Source organism: Arvicola amphibius, chromosome 1 (genome assembly GCF_903992535.2).
Source record: "Arvicola amphibius chromosome 1, mArvAmp1.2, whole genome shotgun sequence".
Classification (NCBI taxonomy): domain Eukaryota; kingdom Metazoa; phylum Chordata; class Mammalia; order Rodentia; family Cricetidae; genus Arvicola; species Arvicola amphibius.
This window is the reverse complement of record NC_052047.1, coordinates 197768798-197791034: the sequence shown is the minus strand read 5'-3', so window position 1 is coordinate 197791034 and position 22237 is coordinate 197768798. Positions and strand designations below refer to the sequence as shown.

At 45.9% G+C, this 22237-nt stretch overlaps 1 protein-coding gene across 1 annotated transcript in view; it reads left to right on the top strand.

Moving 5' to 3' along the window:
• The window catches only part of Gfra1 (GDNF family receptor alpha 1), a 218946-nt gene that overhangs the window by 44623 nt on the left and 152086 nt on the right, over window positions 1-22237 (top strand). Inside the window, exon 4 of the mRNA XM_038318137.2 lies at window positions 17286-17300. Within this exon, the coding sequence (XP_038174065.2) occupies window positions 17286-17300 (15 nt within the window). The remainder of the gene's footprint in view (window positions 1-17285; window positions 17301-22237) is intronic.

The window sequence follows — 22237 nt, the reverse complement described above, 5'->3', positions numbered from 1 at the left end:
GAATCCATAGCAGTCGAGACTGTCCCTAAACTGTTGTGGCCGGAGGAAATGTCGCAGAGATGCCATCTCTGACTTTGAAGTTGGAGAAATGAGGCCACAAAGCCAAAAGTAAAAGTACATATGGCCTCTAAAAGTTTTTGGGTTTTGTTCGTTTGGGCATTTGTCATACCATAGTGTGACTAACAGGCATGTTTCAAGCATGCTTCAGGATGGGAGGGGGTGGGTGGGAGAACGAGAAAGAGACAGAGGAAGGACTGAACACAGAGCCCTGTGTATTGTAGGCAAACGTTCTACACCAACCTCACAGCTCCAGCTCATATGGGCCATTGGGAGCCATTCTTCTATGTTCTGTAGTCAGAGGCAGAAGGGGTTAGGCCCCTTACTGTCCTCTGGAGCTGTCTGTTCTGGCTGTCTTCCTAGGGGTCCCTAGCTGGGAGATAAGACAGACGCCTTTAAATCTCTTTATCAGAGGACTCCAGATTTTTGGTGTCCCACAGAGAGATTCCCGTCATATCAAACCTTGCCACCCAGGGCATTCATTCTAAGGCAGCCAACGGCTTGCCCACTACCATGCCTGGTGGACAGAGGAGAGTGGAAAATGAAGGGCTTTGATTATCGGGCCTGAAAAGGTCCGTCTAGAAATAGCCACGCTACAGCCAGTTCTTTCACACTCCAAGGTACATTTTGTAACAACGGCTGTAATTTGAAGACATTTCAAGCCACAAAACTGGCTCCAGAAATAAGCTTTGTTCTTTATAGTATGCTTTCCTCACTGCACAGGCTCCTTCAAACAATTCAGTGGGCTCCGAGGAACGTTCTAGGAGGCAGAAGCTAGCGGTGTACTCCTCTCTGCCTACACCGTGCCTGAGTGCAGCGCATGGCCCATCCAGGGTGCTAGAACAGAGTGCACCTGCTGCACTCCCGTTTCTCGGCACATGCAGGAAATGGCCTAATGGAACAGGAGATGGGATTGAGTCTGTATTTCCCACCTGGACCATTGCATGCCCAGAAGACATTAAAAGTCCCTGCAATATTTGCTCTCTCTTTGCCCAGTGCACTGAGTGCAGACAATTAAGACTTAGCTGTCCAAGGATTCTGGGTGTGAGTCCATCCAGGAGAGGCTTGTTTGAAGAGGTAGGATTCTGGTTCTTGTATCTTGAAGAAGCATTGCTCTAACCTTCTGCTCCCCATGGTGCACAGCAGGAATGGGGTTTGTGAGCCAGATAGCAGAACTCTGCTTACTAAGGGCATTTGCTGTCATTCAGGACTGTACCACTTGGCACTGTGCTTTTGACCATGTGGTGGTACCTGCATGTCTTCTATTTAACCCCAACAAGACAGAGTGACAGGGTCACGTGACACAGGCCTTTGGGCACTGAGGAAATAAGGAAGCAGTTGGGCTGAAGATGTAGCTCAGTTGATAGAGTGATTGCCCAGTACAGACACTTCAGACACCAAGTTTAGACTCCAAAGGTGTGTAAACCAAGAGTAGAATTTCATGCCTGTAATATCAGCACCCTGGAAGTGGAGTGTTGAAGCATAATTAAATAAAGCACGATTAATAAAACTCAGAGAGAAATTGGGGTTCAGCCTGATGATCCGAAAAGCTAAACAGCCAGCTACCAGCCCTTACCTCGCCTTCAGTCTAAAATGGCAGTCCTGCCTTCTGGAACCTCAGAATGAGATTGTGTGAGAGCTGTCTCACCCCGATTTATATTCCTCTCTAGGGTTGGGATTAAAGGCATGCATCACCCAATTTCTATGGCAACTAATGTGGCTACTGGGATTAAAGATGATGTCATTGTGGCTACTGGGATTCAAGGTGATATCAGTTACCATTACCTGCTCTATAAGGCTGACTTTATCTCATATCTTCAGGCAGTTCTTATTTATTAAATGCAATTGAAACGGTACTACAGAGTGTTGTATGATATCACTTTAGGGAAAAATGAAGAAAAGATGGGCAGCTTATTTCATAAAGTGAATGAATAAACAGACAAATGTGTCCATACCACCAAAGTCCAGATTGGGGGTGACTTAAACGTAGCCGCGTCACCCAAAGCTCACCATAGCATTGTTGAGTCGTGAGAGTTGGAACCCTGGATTTCTCCACTACTTGCTGGCACTCAAAAAGCCTTATGGGGTCTGTTTTCTTTTTTTTTTTTTTTTTTTTTTTTTTTTTGGTAAGGAGTCTGAATCTGATAAGTTTCAGAGACTTCCTGAGGCTTATGAGTTGTTTGTTTATTTTCTGAGCCTTTTTGTTTCTGTTTGTCTAGTTTATGAGACAGGATTTCTCTGTGTAGCTTTGGAGCCTATCCTGGAACTTGCACTGTAGATGAGGCTGGGCTTGAACTCAGAGATATCCACCTGCCTCTGTCTCCCAGGTGCTGGGATTAAAGCCATGTACCACCACCACCCGACCTATTTTCAGTGTCTTAAAGAGATTCCCTCCAGGGTGGAATATTTCAGTTCTGAGGAGATTGTTAACACAGTATGCAACAGGAAGATCAGGAATTCATGGTCATCATCTGGGACACAGAGTTTGAGGCTAGTCTGGGCTACATGAGACTTTGTCTCAAACTAAACCAACAAAACAACAACAAAAAACAAGCACTTGGAGAAGTTGACACGGTCTTGGCTCCATCACTGGGATCCCCTGCTTATCTTTCCTAATCTTGGGTACGGCTGTATCTCTGTAAAAATAATATTTGAACAAGGCCACTGTTAATATCTTCCCCCTGACTCATAACTTGGCCTTATTCTCATTGCCTCAGACTTGTGGATCAAAGAGTTTTGCAAAGAAGCAAAAAGCCGCCCCATACATATGGGATGGGGGGGGGGGTCCTTACAGATGACATGCAAGGCAGCCCCTCCAAGATGAATGTCTTTGGGAAGCAGCTTCCTTCCTGTGAATGGAGGTCTGTTATATCATCTGGGAGCTTCAATAGTTTCTAAAAAGGCGACCCTTTGATCACAAATGTTAAGGAGTTCAGGCAAAGTTTCCTGGGTCGGTCTTATTTAGAGACCGTTTGTGCTTTGTAGACTGGGGCCAATATTTTAAAGGCCATGGTGAACCTCTTCCACCCTTGTCTGGGGAGCCACTTGGCAGCGAGGAGCAGACAAGGAACTGTTTGTGCCTCCATAATTGCGGAGCGGCAGCCGTTTTATAACCGTTGAGTGGACTTCAAAGTTAATTACCATTTAGAAGTCTGAATAAAATAATCTTCTAACAACACTGAGCAGAGTTTCAGTGACTTACTCCTTTATTAGGAATAAGCACTAGATCTCCGAACACTTCAAAGCTCACTGAGTAGAAGGCCAGCGTCCAGTAGGAGCATAGTACGAGCCACGCGTGTAAGTACTTTAAAGAGTTCTCTCTCCTGTGTTCAAGCTTAAGAAGCACAGGTGAAATTAATTTTAATGCGGATGTTTTGCCCAGTTTGTTGAACATATTGGAGGATATAATTGAAAATAAGCAATTATTCATGAGCTGTCCCTCTCCTTTTTATTTTCTAAGGAAAGTCATTGAAATCTGTTTCCTGAAAACATGTCACTGTGTGACTCATTGTTTTCTCATGTTGGGAAGTCACAGGCACCTGCAGGCCGCCATATTGGGCAGTCCAAGGATCAAGAGGTACCAGGCTGTGACCCTTTGGAGACAGAGGATACAGTGTTTCATTTGGACATGACTTGTTTGGTGCCCATCATGATGTCAAGGCTCCTGCATCTGTTTCTTTAAATGCGTCCCTCGGCTGGAGGACTCAGGTGCAGTCGCAACTTGGAAGAGACGGCCTTTGTGGTTGCTAGTCTTTAGAAACGAATTCATTTTCTGAGACAACTTTACTTGGACGTAATTCACAGACATTTCATTTTCTCCATGTAAAGCATACAGTTCGGAGGGCTTTAATCTGTTCACAGACTTGCATATCCACCACGCAGTCCATTTGAGAATGTGCTCGTTACTCCCAAAAGAAATTGATCGCAACCTAGTGACTCCTTTCCCCAGCATCCATTAATCCTTCTTTCTGTCTCTCCATTTATAAGGTATGGACATTTGCTATAAGTGGAATCATGTATTTCATTTATCTGTGTATTTATAACTTATGATCCTATGTGACTGCTTCCTTCACTTAGTTTGATGACTTCAGGGCTCACCTGTGTCATATCTCATGTTAGTATTTCATGTATTGCTGAATCATGTTCTACCGTACAAATGTGCTACATTTTACTTCCCTATTCATCGAATGGTTTAGACTTTTCTTGTTATTAGGAGTAATGCTGAAGTGTTTGTGCACAAATGTTTGTGTGGGTGTATTTTCAGTGTTTTGCATCTGAGTGATGTGTGTGTGTTTGCGTGTGAGTTTAATGTGTGTGCGTGTGAGTGTGATGTGTGTGTTTGCGTGTGTGAGTTTAATGTGTGTACATGTGAGTGTGGAGGCCAAAAGTTGACGTTGGGTGCTTTCCTCGATCACTCTACACCTTATCGATTGAGGAAGGATTTCTTAATGAACTTGGAATTCTCCAACGTGGGTTAGTCTATCCGTCCGTACTGTCCCAGAGCTACGCTGTGTGTGTGCTGGGATCACAGATGGCCACCACACCCGCCAGGCTTTCCTGTGGATTCTAAGGCTCTAACTCTGTCCTCAGATGAGAGTCACAGGTATTTTATCCATGAGCCATCTTCCAAGGTCATATGTTCATTTCTTTAGGGCATAGACTGTGAATGCCTGAAAATGCAGGCCCCTTTACACTTCGACAGTTAGAGAGTTTTGGAGACTAACAGGCTTAATTGCACCTCCTAACTCAGGAGGTGGTTGCCTGGCTCTTTTGAAGTTAAGATAGCTCCGTGGGTGCTATCCTTATGGGTGATCAGGATATGCCGATGTGCTTCTGCTCCTTTCTTTTGTAACTATGAGGTCGCCTAGGAAGGGTAGTCTTCAGCTAAGTGACTTAGAGCCCCTTAGTTACCTACAGGACAGAATGCTAATGATTTGATGTCTCAGAGTTGACTGTGTGAGTTATCCTTTGTATCATGTTAATAAAGTCTTTTGTTACCTTCTCCCCCAGTTACCTTGAGTATAAAAACTGTGGAAAAATAAACGTAAGCAGATTTCAGGACTTCAGTAATCACTGGAATGGCCTCCTGATACTTTCTATGTTTTTTTTGTCTTATTTATGCATCTCCACATTCTTTACTTATTTTTTTCTATTCCCTGGTAAGAAGTGTTTTGGTCGAGGCTGCTCCTCGACAGTATACCTAGGAGTGGAATTGTGGATCATATGAAAACTTCTATGTACCTAACAATTTAGAACCTCCCACACTGTTTTTCAAAGTGATTATAGCATTTTTTTATCAGCAGTATGCAAATAATAACTTCAAACACTTGCTCTGTTGTTTAAAATTCTGGCCACGTGTCTTATTTGTTTGGTGCTAATATAACAAAACACCTGATCCTGGACCTTTCCTAGATTGCTTTCTGTTGGTGTGAGCAACTCCGTGGCCTAAAGCAGCTTTAGGAGCAAGAAGGTTTATCTTACCTTGCTGGTTACTGTTCATCATCCAGGGAACCCAAGGCAGGAACTGAAAGGAGACCCTGGGGGCTCCAGCTTCCAGGCTTGTTTGTCCTGGTGTTTCACTTACACAGCCCAGGCCCACTTTCCCAGGATGGCACCACTCATTAGGCTAGAGCTCCCTCATCAATCAGCAGTAAGGAAATGCCCACAGATGTGGCAAAGCTGATCAATAGAAGCAATTCCTCATTGGGGAGTCCTTCTTCCTACGCATGCCGAGGTTTGTGCGCAGGTGACAAACGCTAGCACTCTGGGCAGGTTATGAAGAAGAGAGACGTGTCTTCTCACAGATTTCGGAGGCTGAGAAGTTCAAGGACAAGGTGTAGAAGGCTTGGTTGTCTGACAGTCTGTTCTGTTTCTGTGGTGATACTTTATCACTGCCCGGTCTAGGAGGAGGACCTCTGTGCCAACCACCATGCTAAAATATATATAGCATGTTATAAACGCTTTAGGCTTTGTGATACGTTAGAATGCTTTCTTTGGGAACTGCTGGCAAGCCTGCTATACAAATCCATCGTGAAAATGATATTTACGCTTTATGATTTGTGTGTGGTCAGTGAATAATAGCTCACAGATTTAGAAGAACCTTAAACTGCCAAGTGAACTTCTTTTTTCTTAAAAGGGCACTTAGTGGGGTGCACGCTGCGGTAACCACTCAGGCTACAGAAGGATGAGTCCTCTCAGGTTTATGGTCCATTCACTGTTGCAAAGGTGATTGGAGAAGTGTCTTCACCTCTTTGGTTCCCTTCATCTCCGTGAGGCCCATTTCACTATAGAAGAGACTGGCTTCACATGTACTTGGGGCACACACACCCTTGAAATGAGACAGTGGAGAGAGGCTGATCAGCTACCCAGGCCTCCTGAGAGTGTGCTACCTTAGAAACTGTGCTACCTGAGTGTTTGGAGTACCTTCTGTATGCCTGTAGCTTGCTAGGTTTCCACACAGGGGCCTAATCTCCAGGCATCACGACAGCTGGAAAGAAAGCAAGAGGATTGGTTACTTGTTTGCCCTCCCTTCTGCATGGCTACCAGGTAGCATTCATAAGAGACAGTGTATCAAAGTGAACAAATTTGGCCTCTGAAACCAGATTTCTTCAAACTTGAATCCTGGCTGACTTTCATCCTTCTGACCTTTGACAACTTTCGTTTACCCTCTGGGAGAGGGGGGCTGTGTTTCCATTTCTGGGAGGCAAGCATAACAGCTCTCTTGTAGAGTGATTGAGAGCATTGTCTGTCTATGTAAAGAACTTAAAATAGCATCAGGTACGTGGAAAGCTCTGGAAACACACTATTACTAACATTAATACGCACCTAGGACGAGCTACTATTTTACTCTGGGCTTTGGAACTGTGATGATCGTATTCCTGGTGCTGTATTTTTAGCTCAGTCAGACAGAAAGAAGAATGGTGGGTGTTCCTGAGAGCACAGGAGACAGATGTGCATGTGACCCCGGGGGTGCAGTACAGAGGGGCCCAGTGCGAGGTCTCAGTGCAGTGTCCATTTGGAATTTAGAAGCTAGAGTAGCTTGCATCTGTTTCTCCTCCGCATTTGCAGGTGTGTGTGGGCATGCGTAAGGAGGCCAACTTCAACTCTTCTCCGTTCTGGTTTCTTTGTTTGCTTGTTTGTTTTTGTTTTTGTTTTTGAAGACAGGGTTCCTCTGTGTAGCCTTGGCCATCCTGGAACTCACTGTGTAAACCAGGTTGGCTCAGATTTACAGATATCTGCCTGCCTCTGCCTCCCTAGTGCTGGGATTAAAGCTGTGTGCCAACACAGCCTGGCTTCAGCTCTGGTTTTGGGACAGCATCTTTTACTGAACCTGGAACTAATCAATGGCTGCTGCCCAGAAACTCTTAGGGATCCCCCTATCTGTGTATCCCCAGTCATGGGTTACATGTGTGTGCTGCTGTACCCAGCTTTTTACATGGATGCTGGACACAGTCTCAGGTCTTCAAGCGCTTCACCACAGGAGCCCCTTCTCCAGCTGTGGAATTGCAGGAGCACATATCTCCCTGGCCCCAGATTACTGGTATTTTCAGCTTAAATCCCCTTTAAAACACCCATTAAGCTTCAACAAGTTGTCCAAGTTTATCCAGATTAATTTAGATCAGAGGCTAGAAGCAGCCATGACCTGAGATGGAGCCAGGCCTAGACTGTGTTGTGTCTCCAGTCCTTTGTGAGTCTTTGGACCTATTTCATGGTGATCAGCAGTGTTTGACTGCTAGGGGCATCTTCTCAGAACTCCGACTTTAATTGTCTCTGGCTCCTGGGAGCTCTCCTGAAGGTAATTTGTGCCAAGCCATCAAAATAATGATGATGGTCCTTGTCTTCTGTTTGCTTTAAAGTTGTCCATCCTGGTAATGATCACCTAGCAGGGAGAGTGATTTCTTCTCCTGGACATTTGTAAATGCCTACTTTGAATGTAGGAGACTGAGTAACCAATCTGATGAAAGCCTGGATCTCTCAGACCTGCCGGAGCAATATGTCTGTGATGAAATTAATCAGTTGGCTTGAAAACAGAGACCAAAGAGAATGCTTCAGGAAGTGTATGTTGGGCGGGTGTTGGGGGGGCATCAGAAATTGATGCCATGAGCCACTATAATCTTATAGGTTTCAGATGGCTTATAATTCATCTGTAATGGGAAAAATACTTTACCGTGGAGATAATATCTTGGGATAAATGCAGAATCATAGGCTGCGTTATGGATGTGTTTGTGGATGTACGTGAATTGCAGGGAGTGATTTTTTTTTCCCTCTGAATGTAATTTGGCTAAGATAAGATGACAAATACGCCACACACAACAAGAGCTCATTCAGTGTAATGTGTGTAATTTCAAGCATAAAACCACCATGTTTTCGACCTGTGAGCGACCTTAGCCTGCACCTAGTGCGCACCATTTTGCAGGCAGAGGAAATGAATCCCAGAGAATCCATGGCTTCGTCTATAGTGTGGATTGGGACTCAGGAAAATGACTGGGGTTGGAGATCTGAGAATATAAGGCTTATAATCCATCATGGTGTTTTACCAATCATGTTTCTTGCCTCTGCTAATCAGAGCTGTAGTGTGATTTCTGCTCTAACACAGGGCACCTCCTCAGCTCTTGGCACACGCAGATACTTAGTAAAAAATACTCTGTGGCTCTTACTACTTAATTACGTAAGTTCAGGAAATTAGAATGATGTCATTTTCAGCTTCCTCCTTTGTTTGGGCTATTAGCATGGCTTCCTAGGGTTTCTCAGCACGTTCAAAGGAATGCAGAGAAAGTCACCAGTGCTGTTCTTTCGAAGGAAACCATTGGTTGCTGGAGAGATTGAGTTGAATACACTCTCATATCATAGGGATTTTAACGCAAAGTCTGAAGTATTTGTACATGAATTCATTAAGCCTCGATTAGCCTTTTTATAGTTACTCAGAAAGTAATTCAGTTGAAAATATTTTTACCGGATATAAACTGTGTGGTTAGCTAGAAAGCCATGCTGCTCTCCTTCATCAGCCGTAAAGGGCCAGTGGACTTGGATATAACTTTCACAGTGTACAGAATGCAATCATAAAAAGTATTATTCCTAAATCTATTTTTTTATGTTCTTTCAGTAGTTAAGAGCTTTATACCTCGGTGGTAGGAGTGAGATATACTAGGGAGAGAATGTCGTAAAATGTTAGGGACATTTACTCTCTGTCCCCGCACTGCCAGCCCCAAGTCGGTGTAGGCTGATGGCTTTCAAGTGTAAGGTCGGAGATTGATGCTGGCAACACATTCCCTCGAATATGTAACTGGAGACTTATTTCAGGATTGGTGTGTGTGTGTGTACGCGTGCGCATGTGCATGCACACGCGTGTGTTTTCTTACTTATAAATGACATTTGCTGAGCACCAAGTACTTTGAGACAGAGCCCAGTGACAGGCAACATATGGGTCTTAATGTCTAACATGATGAAAGATGAGAGAGCTGCAGGAGGAAGGAAAACACAACAAAGCTTTCCTGGCTGAGATCTGAAACACGACAGGAACTGGAGGTCAGAGAGACTAAGGGAGGATGGGACTAGCGAGGGGCATCAAGGACCTTCAAGGCAGTCCCTAAAGCTTTAGCCTAGGCTCACGCGGGCTCTGTTCAATTTGAACTCTGTGTGTGTGGCAGAAGGAAGTGGGAGGCTTTGGGGTACTAGCTGTGTGGCATGGGGCTGCCTGGGCTGTCTGGCTTTGGAGACACTTAAAGCTAATCACAGCCCTGTGGTGCCACTGAGGGCAAGGAGAGCCTCTGCAGGAGACGGTGACGTTGGCAGGGCTCCAGTGTGGCAGACCTGCACCCAGGCAGGAAGGGGCTCTGGTTAAGTGCTCTGTTATGCTCAAACTTTGGTCTATTTAATTAAGAACCAAAACTGTTTTCTCAGGCTAATTGTTCCAGCTTTCCCATGCTGTCTGTCTCCTTTGACCTTTAGTTCATAGAAAGTGTGTCTCCATTGGGAGCCCCTTAAATGGGCGTCTTTAGTAATGACAGGACCAGAAGAGGCAGGCAAAGCCAGAGGATTCTGGAAACAAAGGCCCAGCCCTGGGGTTGTTGAATCTCTGAGACCGGTTCATTCTTCCTACGCTGTTGTTTGAAGGTTGGATGCCATTGAGACCACATTTCCCACATTTCAAGGCCCCCAGATAAGTCATTCATAAGGTAATACTCATGAGGTAATATTTGAAAACCCCATTGGTGCAGCTAGAGGGTTAAAAGATAGTGAATTTTGCCATGCTCTCTCTAGAGTCCTGCACTTGTCGCAGAAGTTTCTAAGCAAGTAGTCAGGATACCTCAAGTAACGCGGCTGTCCTGCACAGAAGACTTGACGTATCTCAAGTTTCCTCACACCCCTGCATCACTCCGGTCTCCATGGCAGTTGACGGTGTTTCGTAAAAATCAGCAACTGCTCTCGGCATCAGGTCCTTCTGGCTGGTTCTTAGCATTAAGAACATTGTTAATAGAATGCTGCCATCCAGAGAAGATCAAGGCACAGGGAGGCCAGGCCATGAAGTTTGTCCAAGACCGCGTCGTCGGATCTGGGACCTGCTTTGCGTTTTTAACCTCAGTTTTCTGTCTTATTGGTCTGTACTGCTTATAATAATGATAACATTGCTTCCACTCACGAAATGCACACCCTGGACCGACTTCCAAGTGCTGGAAGTTTTATGTGTGAGAGACCCTGCACGCTCACGGAATTCTGAAAGATGGGTTTTATTGTCCTTACAGATGAGAAAATCAAGACTGAGTGAACTTAGCAACTAACTGGAGCAGGCTGGGGAGGTGGTTCTGCTGGGGCTTGGGGCTTGCCTGAGTCTTGTTTGACTATCATGTCCACATGTATGTGGTGGTTGAAGTATCCAACTTGATTCCTGTGATAAGGTAAAACGGTTGCCTTTCCATTTTAATAGATCAGGACACAGGATATAGGAGGTTGGGCGATTATCCTGACTTTCCACCTGGTAAGAGGATAAGTCCTGATTCTGGGTTGTCTGGAGATAGCGGCCACCATCATGGTGACGCTGGTATGTCATTCCGTCTTCTTTGGGAAGAACACACAAATGTGACAAAACTGGACCTCAGTTTTGTGACTGGCAGAATGGTGGGCTGGGAAGATGGCTCTGTCAGCGGAGTGCTCGCTCCTCCAACCAGAGGACCTGAGTTCGGGTCCCAAGGGTACAATCTATAAAGCCAGACAGACATAGGAACACTCACCTATAACCTGGTGCTGGAGATAGAGACAGGTGAGTCCTTGAGGCGCATTGGCCAGCCAGCGACATTGATCTCCGGCCTCCACACACATGTGAACATACAGGTTCATACATGTGCACACACCAACACTTAGAATTATTTATCAAGTAAAAGTAGCATACACATCTTGAAATGAAACCTAATTAAAACAGAGGGCTTATCCTCTGTAAGAGGGGAGGCATGAGCAGGCCTTGTTTTTCAATACAGAAAAGAATGCATTTCACATGTACTGATTGGCAGTCGTAGAATTCTTTCTGGGTTCTGATTGCCCCTTGACCCCTGTGTGGAGGAGACTGGGCTTGGGGACTCGGTGATGGAGACAGTGCCACTGATAGGGAAGGTGGCGCTGGTTTAATGGCCCGTGTGTGAGTCCTTTCAAGGAAGCAGCATTCACTCTCCCCGGCTGCTCTCTAGATCCCTTCCTCAGCCCTGGTCAGTTGGGTGCAAGTAAAATTTATAGTGCTTTACTGTAAAAGCCCTTGACTTGAAAAAGGATTTTCTCTCAGTAGCTCAAACCACAGGAGAACTCGTAAGACAGGTGAGACTTCTTAAATGGGAGTTAAGTGCATCGCATTTTCAAGAAACTAAACGGCCCTCATCTATAATTTAATCACATATTGTTGGGGAGGTCGTAACTGCGCCTCCCCGGGCTTGGCGGCAGCAGCGTGCACACGCTCTCTGTTGTGCAGATCTGGAATACTGTGGAGTGGGGGGGGGGGGTCGCAAATGTGATACGGAGTGATGCTGAGGTTTCTCTACCTGTAGTCAGGGACTGTGGATTGAAATAGTAAATTATTCCTAGCAAGCCGAATGGGCAATAAGACTGCCATCCGCTTCTCCTCATAAAACAAAGCAGTAGATAAATAAAGGACGGCCGACTCACTTAACCCACACGGCTCTGTGTGCTGCTAATTATTAATCCAGGCAGAAGACAGGGGTTCACCCAGAGTGTAGTTAAATCATTTTTAATAGAGGTAAACACTAGCTGTGTGGACGAGCAGTACTCAAGAAAATTTCTCATCAGCCACGTTTAGGAATCATCCAGCCTAATTGCCATAACTTATTAATAATAATAGATAATCTAGTCTTTTTATGACCCAGGTCTCTGGGGTCTCAGCATTACAGAGCTCTGGAGTTTGAATCCCGCCATAGCAGTGGGGGAGGGGCACACATGCTTGGTCTTCCATCAAGTTCAAAAAAAAAAAGGCAGATCTGGGCTCCTCTTCTTATTTTTTCCCCACATCTGAATGGTCATCTCATGGTCTTTCATCTGTCTCTAGGACCAGAAGGACGCCAGGGGATGGAGGGCTTGGGGAGGGGGTGGGGCGGGGATGGGCTGGGAAACAGGCCTTCTTTGTTCACGTGAGTGATGGGGGTTGAGATTTACTCCCTGGGGAAGTGAGTCTGAGCAGAGCTTTGTCTGAAGGAGTTGGTTTCCTCCGCATCCGTGTCTCTGGGGTCCTTTGGACTCAACCTAATTGTGGCTGGGGTCGTGTTCACTGGCAGCTCCCTGCTCTGCACTTGTGTGATTGTGAATCCTGGGAGGGTGGGAAATACGGCAGGGTCTTAGCCTCAGAGCGGCTTTCCATGGCTTGAATAACTGGGTGAAGTTCACCTTCCCCCTTCTGTGGAGTGGTGTTAGAATATGCCCCTGGGTCTGCAGCAAGGAAATGGGAGGTCAGAGGGGGCAGGTCGTCTCCTGAGTAATTCTCCTCTGTGTCTGGTTAGACCGAAATCAGAACACCGTACTCACGTTCTGGCGCTTTGATCTTTAGGAGTGACCATAGCGGATGGTTTTGGAGAAGTGGCCGTGCACACAAACATTAGAGTACGGAATGGTACTGTGAGCTTTGGGGGGGATAATACCTTGTAACATCCATTGATTTGGGGGAACATGCGTGTGCGGTGGAGTGTAACATGTAACTAGAACCCATCGAAAGTATCAGGTTTCCTCTTCTGCTCACCGATTTGCACAGTTCCGTCTACAGACCATTCCAGCTTGAGCTTGGGTGGCCGTTTCCATCTGGGAGAGAAGGTGAGCCATTACTAGAGAAGGAGGAGATTTATGCCCCAGATCCAGAAGACATAGATGTAGAGTATAACTTCAAAACCAGCACATTGTAGTATCTGCTTTAGTGTTTATTCAGATTTACGTGTGACTGTTAAGCAAAGATGAAAGTAACGCTGGAAAGTTTTTGAAAAAAACAGAGGTTCAGATAGGTACATGAACATTAGGCGAGCTTCGGGGGTGGGAGAGCTAAGGAGCATCTTGTGCCCATGTGCCTGCACAGATGGGACGCACACAGTGGGATTGGGAGGAATCAGGCCTGGGTTCCCTTCCCCATAACGGCTGATGCTTTCCAATGACTCAAGTCGGTTCTGAGTTTTGAAAGAAGTGCTCCTTGTCAAAATCATGAAGAGGAGGCTGAGGATTCTGGACGGATGTCGAGACTGGGGTTGAGACTGGGTCTGTATTTGAGAGACTAATCTCATTTCCCTGATGTTTTCAAGGTTGAAGGTTTTTGTCTGTATTCATTAAAGGGGGATGATAAATGTCTAATTTGTACTTTGCTAATAATCAAGATGAGCATTTTAACTTCATTAAGGTTAAATGAGTCTCCTGTAGTCCTGGCTCATCCTTGAACTCCACGTGTGACCTTAAGAAAGATTTTTCTTTTATCCATGACTTTGTTTCCTCACCTGTATGATAAGGGAATGTTGAGACAAAACCCTCTTTCCCTTCCCTCTCAGTGGTAACACAGTGCCAGGCAGTCTAGACCTGGGTAGGCGTTTAAGGGCCATTGCGCTTATCCTCAGGAGTGCACCATCTACGTAAATAACTAATTATAACGTGATCTATAATTGCAACATGCATGGATTACTCTAGGAACACAGGTGGAAATGGCAAGTTCCCTCTCTGTGGGGACATGCTTCACAGTGGCTGTGGCATGTGAAGGATGAGGAGGAGGTTCCATCGGGAGAGCAAGCTTGGCCAGAGAGTCTGTGTCCGGCTGTGGGGTCCAGGAAGCAAGCTTGTATAGACTAGTATATTCCAGGAGCTGCCCTCAGCCCCTTCCTCAGTCCCTGGGCAGTGGCATCTCACTGCTGGGCCAGCATTTGTACTGAAGATGAATTGCCAAGGCTAGAGGGTACTGTGTGATGTGTGCAGGAGAGGTTTGTGCCTGCTAGAAATTACCGGTTCTCAAGTCCCTTGAGGATGGCACAGTGTGTGCTCCTGAGCTATAAAAACCTTTCTGTATACTTTACATCACCTCTGGAAGGCTTCTAAAATCTAACGCAGTAAGGGCTGTATAAACAACTTTGATAATGTATTTCTTATTACTTAGAACATAATCATGAACAAACATGTTTGTCCATGTTTAACACAGGTTTTTTATAAAAAAAAAAAAAAGTCTTCACTCTGTGGTTGGGTGACTCTGGAGATGCAGAGCCCACTGAGAACGGGGCTGAGAGCAGAGTCTGTGTGGTGCCTCTGATGCAGCCTGTCCACATCCCACGTGGCTTTGCTCTGGGTCGGGAGAAGTCTCGTGCCGCCAGGGAATTGGGAGCTTTTAAGAGTTTCTCAGACAAGCCAGAGCGACTTTGTGAGCGTGTGTCCTGATGAGCATGTCTGCTCTCAAAGGGGACATGGAGGGAAGAGGTAGGATTGGCGGGTGGGAGTGAGGGTAATTAGATTGCGATAGATACGTGTATGAAATTGTCAGAGAAAAGGTTTAATTAATAAAATTGGAGGATGTGCCTGAGTGGAATGAAACCTGCAGCCTAAGGTGTTCTGATCCGTTAATGTGTCAGGAAAGTGAACTATTCATGGCTCTTGGCTCTTGTGACTCGATGGGAGCTGGTGTCAGGCGGCACTAATGTAAAGTTGATGCTGACAATGTAGTTCTTACTTAGCTTTTAATGAAGATAAGTTTAATTGTAAACTGAAAGTACATATATAAAGTATGCTCATTGCTAAAGATGTAAATGATGAGCCAAATGGTGATGGCACACACCTTTAATCCCAGCACTCAGGAGGCAGAGACAGGTGGATCTCTGTGATGTTGAGGCCAGCCTGGTCTACAGAGTGAGTTCCAGGACAGGTTCCATAGAACCTGTCCCTAAATAGACACCCTGTTCCTACTGGGAAACCCTGTCTCGAACCCACTCCCTAAATGTATAAAAATTCAGAGAAGATTTAAAAACTCCAATTCCAACTCCCAAAGATAAGCAATATCTTGTGGCCATTGTCACAAGCCTCTCTTAAGGCAGCCACGAACATGTGCAAAGGCACATATGTATTCATGGGTCGTTACAGAGCATCCAGTATTTTCATTTGAAGTCAACCAAAGTCTTTACCAATTAAAAAACAAAAAGAAAAACCAAAACTCTGTGTTTATGTGGGGAGCTGGGCATGACACGTCATGACATCTCTGCGGAGGCCAAACAGCACATTTGAGGAGTCCTTTCTTCCCTTTAGGTTTTACACAGTTTCTGGGGCGGACGCTTGGGTTGTCAGTCTTGCATGACCAGAGCTTTGCCTAACCTGGCTCACCAACCCTCTTCAGTCACCGTGCAGCAAGCCAAGTACAGATTCATTGCTTTCATTCTCTGTTGACGTGGGCAGCACTCAGTATTTTTCCCATTGCCAACAATACTTTGATGAACCTCTCTCTTATGTTTCTCTTATATCTTTATGTGTTTTGTTGGATTAGAGTTCTGTAAGTAGTACAGTTTGCTCAAGGACTGCAGATTGGATGCTTCTGTATGTCATCAAACTATCTTCTAGAAGTATCTTTCTTTCAAACTTTCTTTCTGGAGCCCTGCAGACAGAGCAGGTGCTATCGCCTGTCTGGGTGACACACGTGTATCTTGAAGATGGCAAATTAAAAGGCATGAACAGGTGAGAAACACCATTGGTGATTGGGCGGCCAAGCTCCCGTGGGCATAGATAAGAAAAGTACTTTGTACAGGTACCTATGGCCACTACAAGATGTGGAGGAACACCTGTCTTGATTCCTAATTTCTCACTCCTCAAGGAAGTTAAAAACTCACCAACATCATTAAAAAATAAACTGTTGGGCAAAGAGGCTACACTTAGAAAAAAATGATGCTTTGCCATCCACGTATACTCCATTCAAAGGTCAAGACACACTTGTCTTGGAGGTCCTGCTGGGAGGATACTGGTGACCCCGTGTTGGTGTTCTTTACTGCGGCTGCTAGTAACCGGGCCTTGGTGCACACCAGGCTCTCAGACCGTGGTTGAAAGAAAACTCACAAAAGCATGAATACTTGGTCATTTTCTAACAGACGTTGGCCTCGGGTTTACTGTGAGGACATGGAGTTCTAATGTGGAGAATGTATACATATTTTGTTTATATGATTTAAGTATGACCGGATTCCCATGCCGTATCTGTTTATGCTTTTGTGAGGTGGTGTTGTCTTCAACCAGTCAGATAGCTTTTTGGAGCTTGAGAGAACCTTCAGTGTCATGTGGGCTTGGGTTCCATCCAGAGTACCAACACTGTGGCCTTGAGTGAGCTACCTTGCCTTCTGGAGACTCGTTTTCTCTAGCTCTAAAATAGGAATGATTACAGAGCCTGTTTTGTAAGGCTGTTGTAATGGTGACACCTGGATGTTGACAGCCACCAACTGTCCTGCGTCTTACTTGCCACTTGCTGTCCTGAGTCCTTCAGTCTTAGGACAGGCATGATGAATGTTTCCAATCACACTGTCCGTGTTGTGGTTTAAGGGACAGTAAAGCATAGCTCATAAGAATCGAGTCATGGATTAGACCAAAGTGGTCTCCATCTGCGGCCTGAGCTTGGTGCTCAAGGGAGCGCTGTATGGAGAATATTTAGCAAAGCCAGTGTATACAAGATAATGTCTCGCTTTCTTCTTCACTGTTACTAATATTTTCTCTTTCTCTTTCCTCCCCTCTCTCATTTTTCCTCACGCCCTCAGATGTCTTCCAGCAAGGTAAGTTTCCCTGCACCCTGTTGCCCTTCTGTTGGCTATGTGCTTTGGTTGATGGGACTCTGCCTCTCTTGAGAATGTGTCTCTGGAAATTAAGGGACCCTATAAGGATGGTGGCATGAAGTACCTTCAGCCTTTCTGGGGGTCTGCATCTTCCTCTGAACCATGTTTGGGGCTAGGGCTGGGGTTTAGACATCTAGGGAGGAGGGCAGGGTTGGCATGGGGTTTGGGTATCTCTGGAGGAGCAGGTATCTCTGGAGGGGTTTGTCCTGTAAGAATCCTGCATCAGAGGCAGCTCCTGCTTTCAAAAGGCTCCCCAAGCCAGTTCCAATGGATGAACAAACATGTAGACCAGGGAGTGTGGCTCTTAAGAGCAGGCTGGCTTGCCAATTTGTGCCCTCAAACCAAGCCATGCCTCATAGCCTCTCTGACTGACGGAGTCAGGTCACAGAGAGTGCTTGTCCCATTCTATAGGTCCGGTGAGCTGGAAACCAAAATGTTTTCTCACTGGTGTCTCTGACTGGGAATTAGTCCTCGCTATGTATAGCTGTTGTGCTCTGGGTTCATGACCCGACTAGAACCTTCTAGATGCTCATGATGGGGAACTGCCTTCCAGCCTAGTTTGGGTAATAGTGGTAGACGTTCGTTGTTTGTATCCAAGCTGGGAAATACATCTGCTGCATCTTTCTGGAACCCAAAGCTGGTTTACAGTAAAGGTTTAAAAATACGCCCAGGCATTCCATAAATATCCTCCAAATATTCTTAGAGGCTCGGTACTTTTTTCACAACTGTTATTTCACCCCAAACGTGCAGCTCATGTTACGGAGAATATCTGTTCCCTGTTAGAAGACAGGTTGTGGGTAACGACGAGAGTTCTGTTGTGTTGTCTTTTAAGAGTCTGGAGTCGCAGACCTGCTTTCATAAATAATTCAGGAAGTTCCAACAAGCTCTAAGCAATAAGTTCCATTTGACTAGCGACTAAGAGATGAGCAGAATTGAAAAGGTGTCATGTCTGTTGGCTTAACGAGAGTGCCGCTGTCAGAGCCCATGGCTGCAGTGAGTTCTGGTCCTTGACAGATTGGGGGTTCGGCGGGATGCTTGGGGAGTAGAGCAGCCCCTGTGTATGAGCTGCGGTGTGAACACTACCCCACTTCAAACAGGATTTCTCTCCTGGAAACAAAAAGCTCTGGAGTTGCAAGCGTGTGTTTCAGGGATGTTGGTGAAGGGGAGGAGGAGAGCCTTCCATCAGGTCTGCTTTTCTGTGTATCGCGGCGAGCCTTCCTGAGCACTATAATTGATCCAGAGAACGCTGGCAGGCTGCTGGTGTCAAGTTTGGGTCCTTCTTTCATCAGTCATGGGATTCGATTGATGAGATTTGCCTGTCAGTTGCAATGATACGCACAGTAAAAGTTGTAATCATCTACAAATCACTGGCTATTGAGGCCCAGTAGCATCTGAAAGAGGAAGAAGCCCACAGCCCATGGCTGCCTAAGCCTCGTGTGATGGAGGTGGCAGCTTCCTCGTGAGGTATTACTAGGGTCTGCCTCCCTGAAGAAAACTGATATGCTTGGGGCTTCTCAACTGAGGGTGGGACTTCCCTCAGCCCTTCCCCATCTCTGCTGGGGTTTCAGCTGTCTTGATCTTCTGCAGATCTTGTGTGTGCAGCCACAGCTGCTTTGGGTTCACCTGGACAACTGCACTGTCCTGCACATAACGTTTCACTGCCGGTGACTGCTCTCTCTGGATCTTTGAGTCTTCTCTGTGGTGATTCCTGGGCTTTGGTGTGATGTCGTCGTCCCGTGTAGAGCTGCACATACCTGTTTCATTCTCTGCTGGTTTATCAGTGTTGACTCTCTGGATCCGCGCCCAAGTAGATGGTCCAATACCCGTGTACATGCAGGCAAATAAATACACTTAGTGAAGAGGTGGGAGAGACTTGGGGAGGGAACAGTGGTGGTGGGGGAGAGATGATGGGGGGTTAGAATTGATGAAAACATTACATGGATATATAAAATTCTCAAAAACAGTGCTCTTGCAAATGTGTAGACCAGGTTCAATATACATAATTTCTCTTTATTGGTTTTTAATATTTTCCAATTCCATGAAATTTATTTATTTTTTTAATCTGTATTTTATATAGTGAATTTTCAACCCTGAATGCCAGAACTTTGGAATTGCATTTGTGGTTAAGATGCTACCAGTTCATGGAACATTTTTATGTTGAACATACATGTAAAGGTATCACTGGGACAATGCAATTGCTGTTAATTATGTACATGGCTCTGCTCCTGAATGACCTTTTGTACTGAGACACCTCAGAAATGACAGGTGAGAGCTTACAAAGCCAGTGCCCACTGTTCTCCAGGTGTTTCCTGTCACTCTGTCACTCTACCTAGGAGATAATGCTCCAGACAGTGCTGACAGACACAGGAGACTGAGCCAGAGCATTCTGCACCTTGTATACAGACTCTGGAACTGCAATCATTACTTCCTGAGAACCAGGAGACTTCAATTGTGGCAGAAAGAAACAGCAGAAATCTAATGTTTAAAACGCCATGGATGCCACTGGGGCTGTTTTCTGAAACCCATCTCATGGTGGCCACTGACAATGCCTCTGCCTTCCTGAACGCATCTGTGGCTTGGGCTTGGCCAAGGGGCTGGGTTGGTTGGCTTTGCAGCTGCGATTTACCTGTCTGCCTGCTGTATTCCTGCATGTGTGTGCTGCTGAGCACCGTGGCAGGCAGAAACGGGAAGCAGGCATACGGTTGACAACATCAGACATTCTCAGAGGAAACACAAGTTATTTCCTCTGGATTGCATTATCTTTTATTTCACTACAGATCAATTTTGTTACAGTAGGTGACAGCCGGCAGCTACTGCTGGGCCTTTCAGTGCTGCGTGTGAGGTGCGTGTTGGTGGGAGTCTGTTTCTCTCTTGATCCAGTGACATTTTACTGCTTGGTTTGGTGCTTTCATCTAGAAATGCCGCCGCGTCCTGTGGTGCTTAGGCCACGGGGTCTAAAGACAGTCAGAGACCATCTCTTCCAAATAAAGAACCAGGGCCAAAGAACCATACTTCCTGTTGCTCACGAGCTCATGAGCCACTGGTGGCTCTCACTAGTTCCCAAGTACCACACAGTGGCTCTTCAAGCATGTACTGAGACATCATGTGTGGACACGCATGTCTTTACTCTCAAGTTTTAGAGCCCTTCTTACCAATCTTTTGACGGCGACAAACAGGCCTCTGTGCACTTGCAAACACACTCCCACACACGTGTGCATGCTTCATTTGAAGCCGCTGAAGCTCCTTTTGAATATTCACTCATCCATAGATGCTACCTTGATTCTAAAATCAAACAGAAACTCAGCAAGCGGCTTCAGAATCAGAGCCCTATTGCTCAGTGGGGCACTTGTGAATATACATGGGCTCAAGCATCTAGATTTAACCACTGAGTTAATTCTCTCCTGCTGAAGTCCCTGCATGACCTGAGGCCAAGGAGGCAAAGTTTCTCCCCCACCTTTTCCAGCTTCTGCCTGGAGCTGAGCTTTGCTAAGGATGGGTTGTCACCTTTGTCGTGTGTTTATCCTGCTCTTGTGACTAGGAGTCGGGTACTTTCCAGGCCTTGATGACTGGGGATTGAGCAGAACAGCAGCATGTCATTTTCATGGATCTCACAGTTGGCCGTGGAGGGTGGGTGGTAGCCAAGGAACTGTTTGGAGTGTGTCAGGTGGAGGAACTGCTCCAGGGTGACAGTTCTGGTCCTGGGAGGGCCGCCTTCGGTGGTATGGTCAGAGAAGGACAAGGATGATAGACCGGAGGGTCTAGAGGATTGGACAGGAAGGACTTTCAAGGGAAGAGCCCCTCAGGTGGGTGCCCAGTGTCCTGGGATCCAGAGCAAGCAGGTGTGATGGAGCTGGTGAGCGGAGAGAAAGAACTGTGCAGAATGAACTAGGAAGATAGCTGGGGCTCAGGAAGGAAGCTAGAAGGGACTTTTCAGCAGACGAATGGTCAAGACTTACATGTAAAAATATGTTGGCTATTGAGCACAGAGGAACTGTATCGACGCATGAAAACTAGTCTAGATCTACGTGCCCTTGCCCTCTGACCGTCTCTGCTCTCCTAGATTGGAAATGAACATTCTGTCCAAGTTACAGAACTACCTTTCTCCAGTGTATAAACACGTGTATCTACATGTGTATTACTTGTGTGGTATGACGCCCATATGTGCCTTTTCTCTGTTACATAAATAAGACTACATTTGGCGCTAGGTATCTGTCCTCAGACATCCACAGGTGGAAAATGGGATCAGGCATTTTTGTAGGCACTGAGCATGTGCCAGTTTCTTTTTTCATTTCCCCTTGGACTATATATCTTAGTGACCCTTTACCGCGCTCGTGTTACAAGCCATCTAGAGACAATTTAAAGTTATGGGTGGATCTTATATGTAAGAACTGTTGGCTTCATAAAGGTCTGAAGCACCTGTGGGTTTGGAGTTCTCCAGAGGGTCCTGGAACCATCCAACAGGTTCCAGGGCATGACTGACTACATAGGAGATTAAAAACAGAGTCTGGAGAGACCGCTGAGCAGTGACGGGTATGTAAGGCCCAGTGTGAATCGACACCCACAGCAACAGCTTACAGCTGTCTGTGACTCCAGCTCTAAGGGACCTGGCTTCCTGGGTTACCTACGCTCACATACATATAACCACACACATGCATAGCAGTAACAGAAACATTTAAAAATAAGGCACACACCCGGACATGCGCGCACACACACACACACACACACACACACACACACACACACACACACGGCCAAAGTTTGAGACAGAGGTAGAGTAATAAATTCTAAGGTCCCTTCAGCCCCCGCTGTATAGAAAGAGAAATTGTGTACCCATGTAGCTGTGGACACCTGGATTCTCAGGCCTGTTTGCCACAATT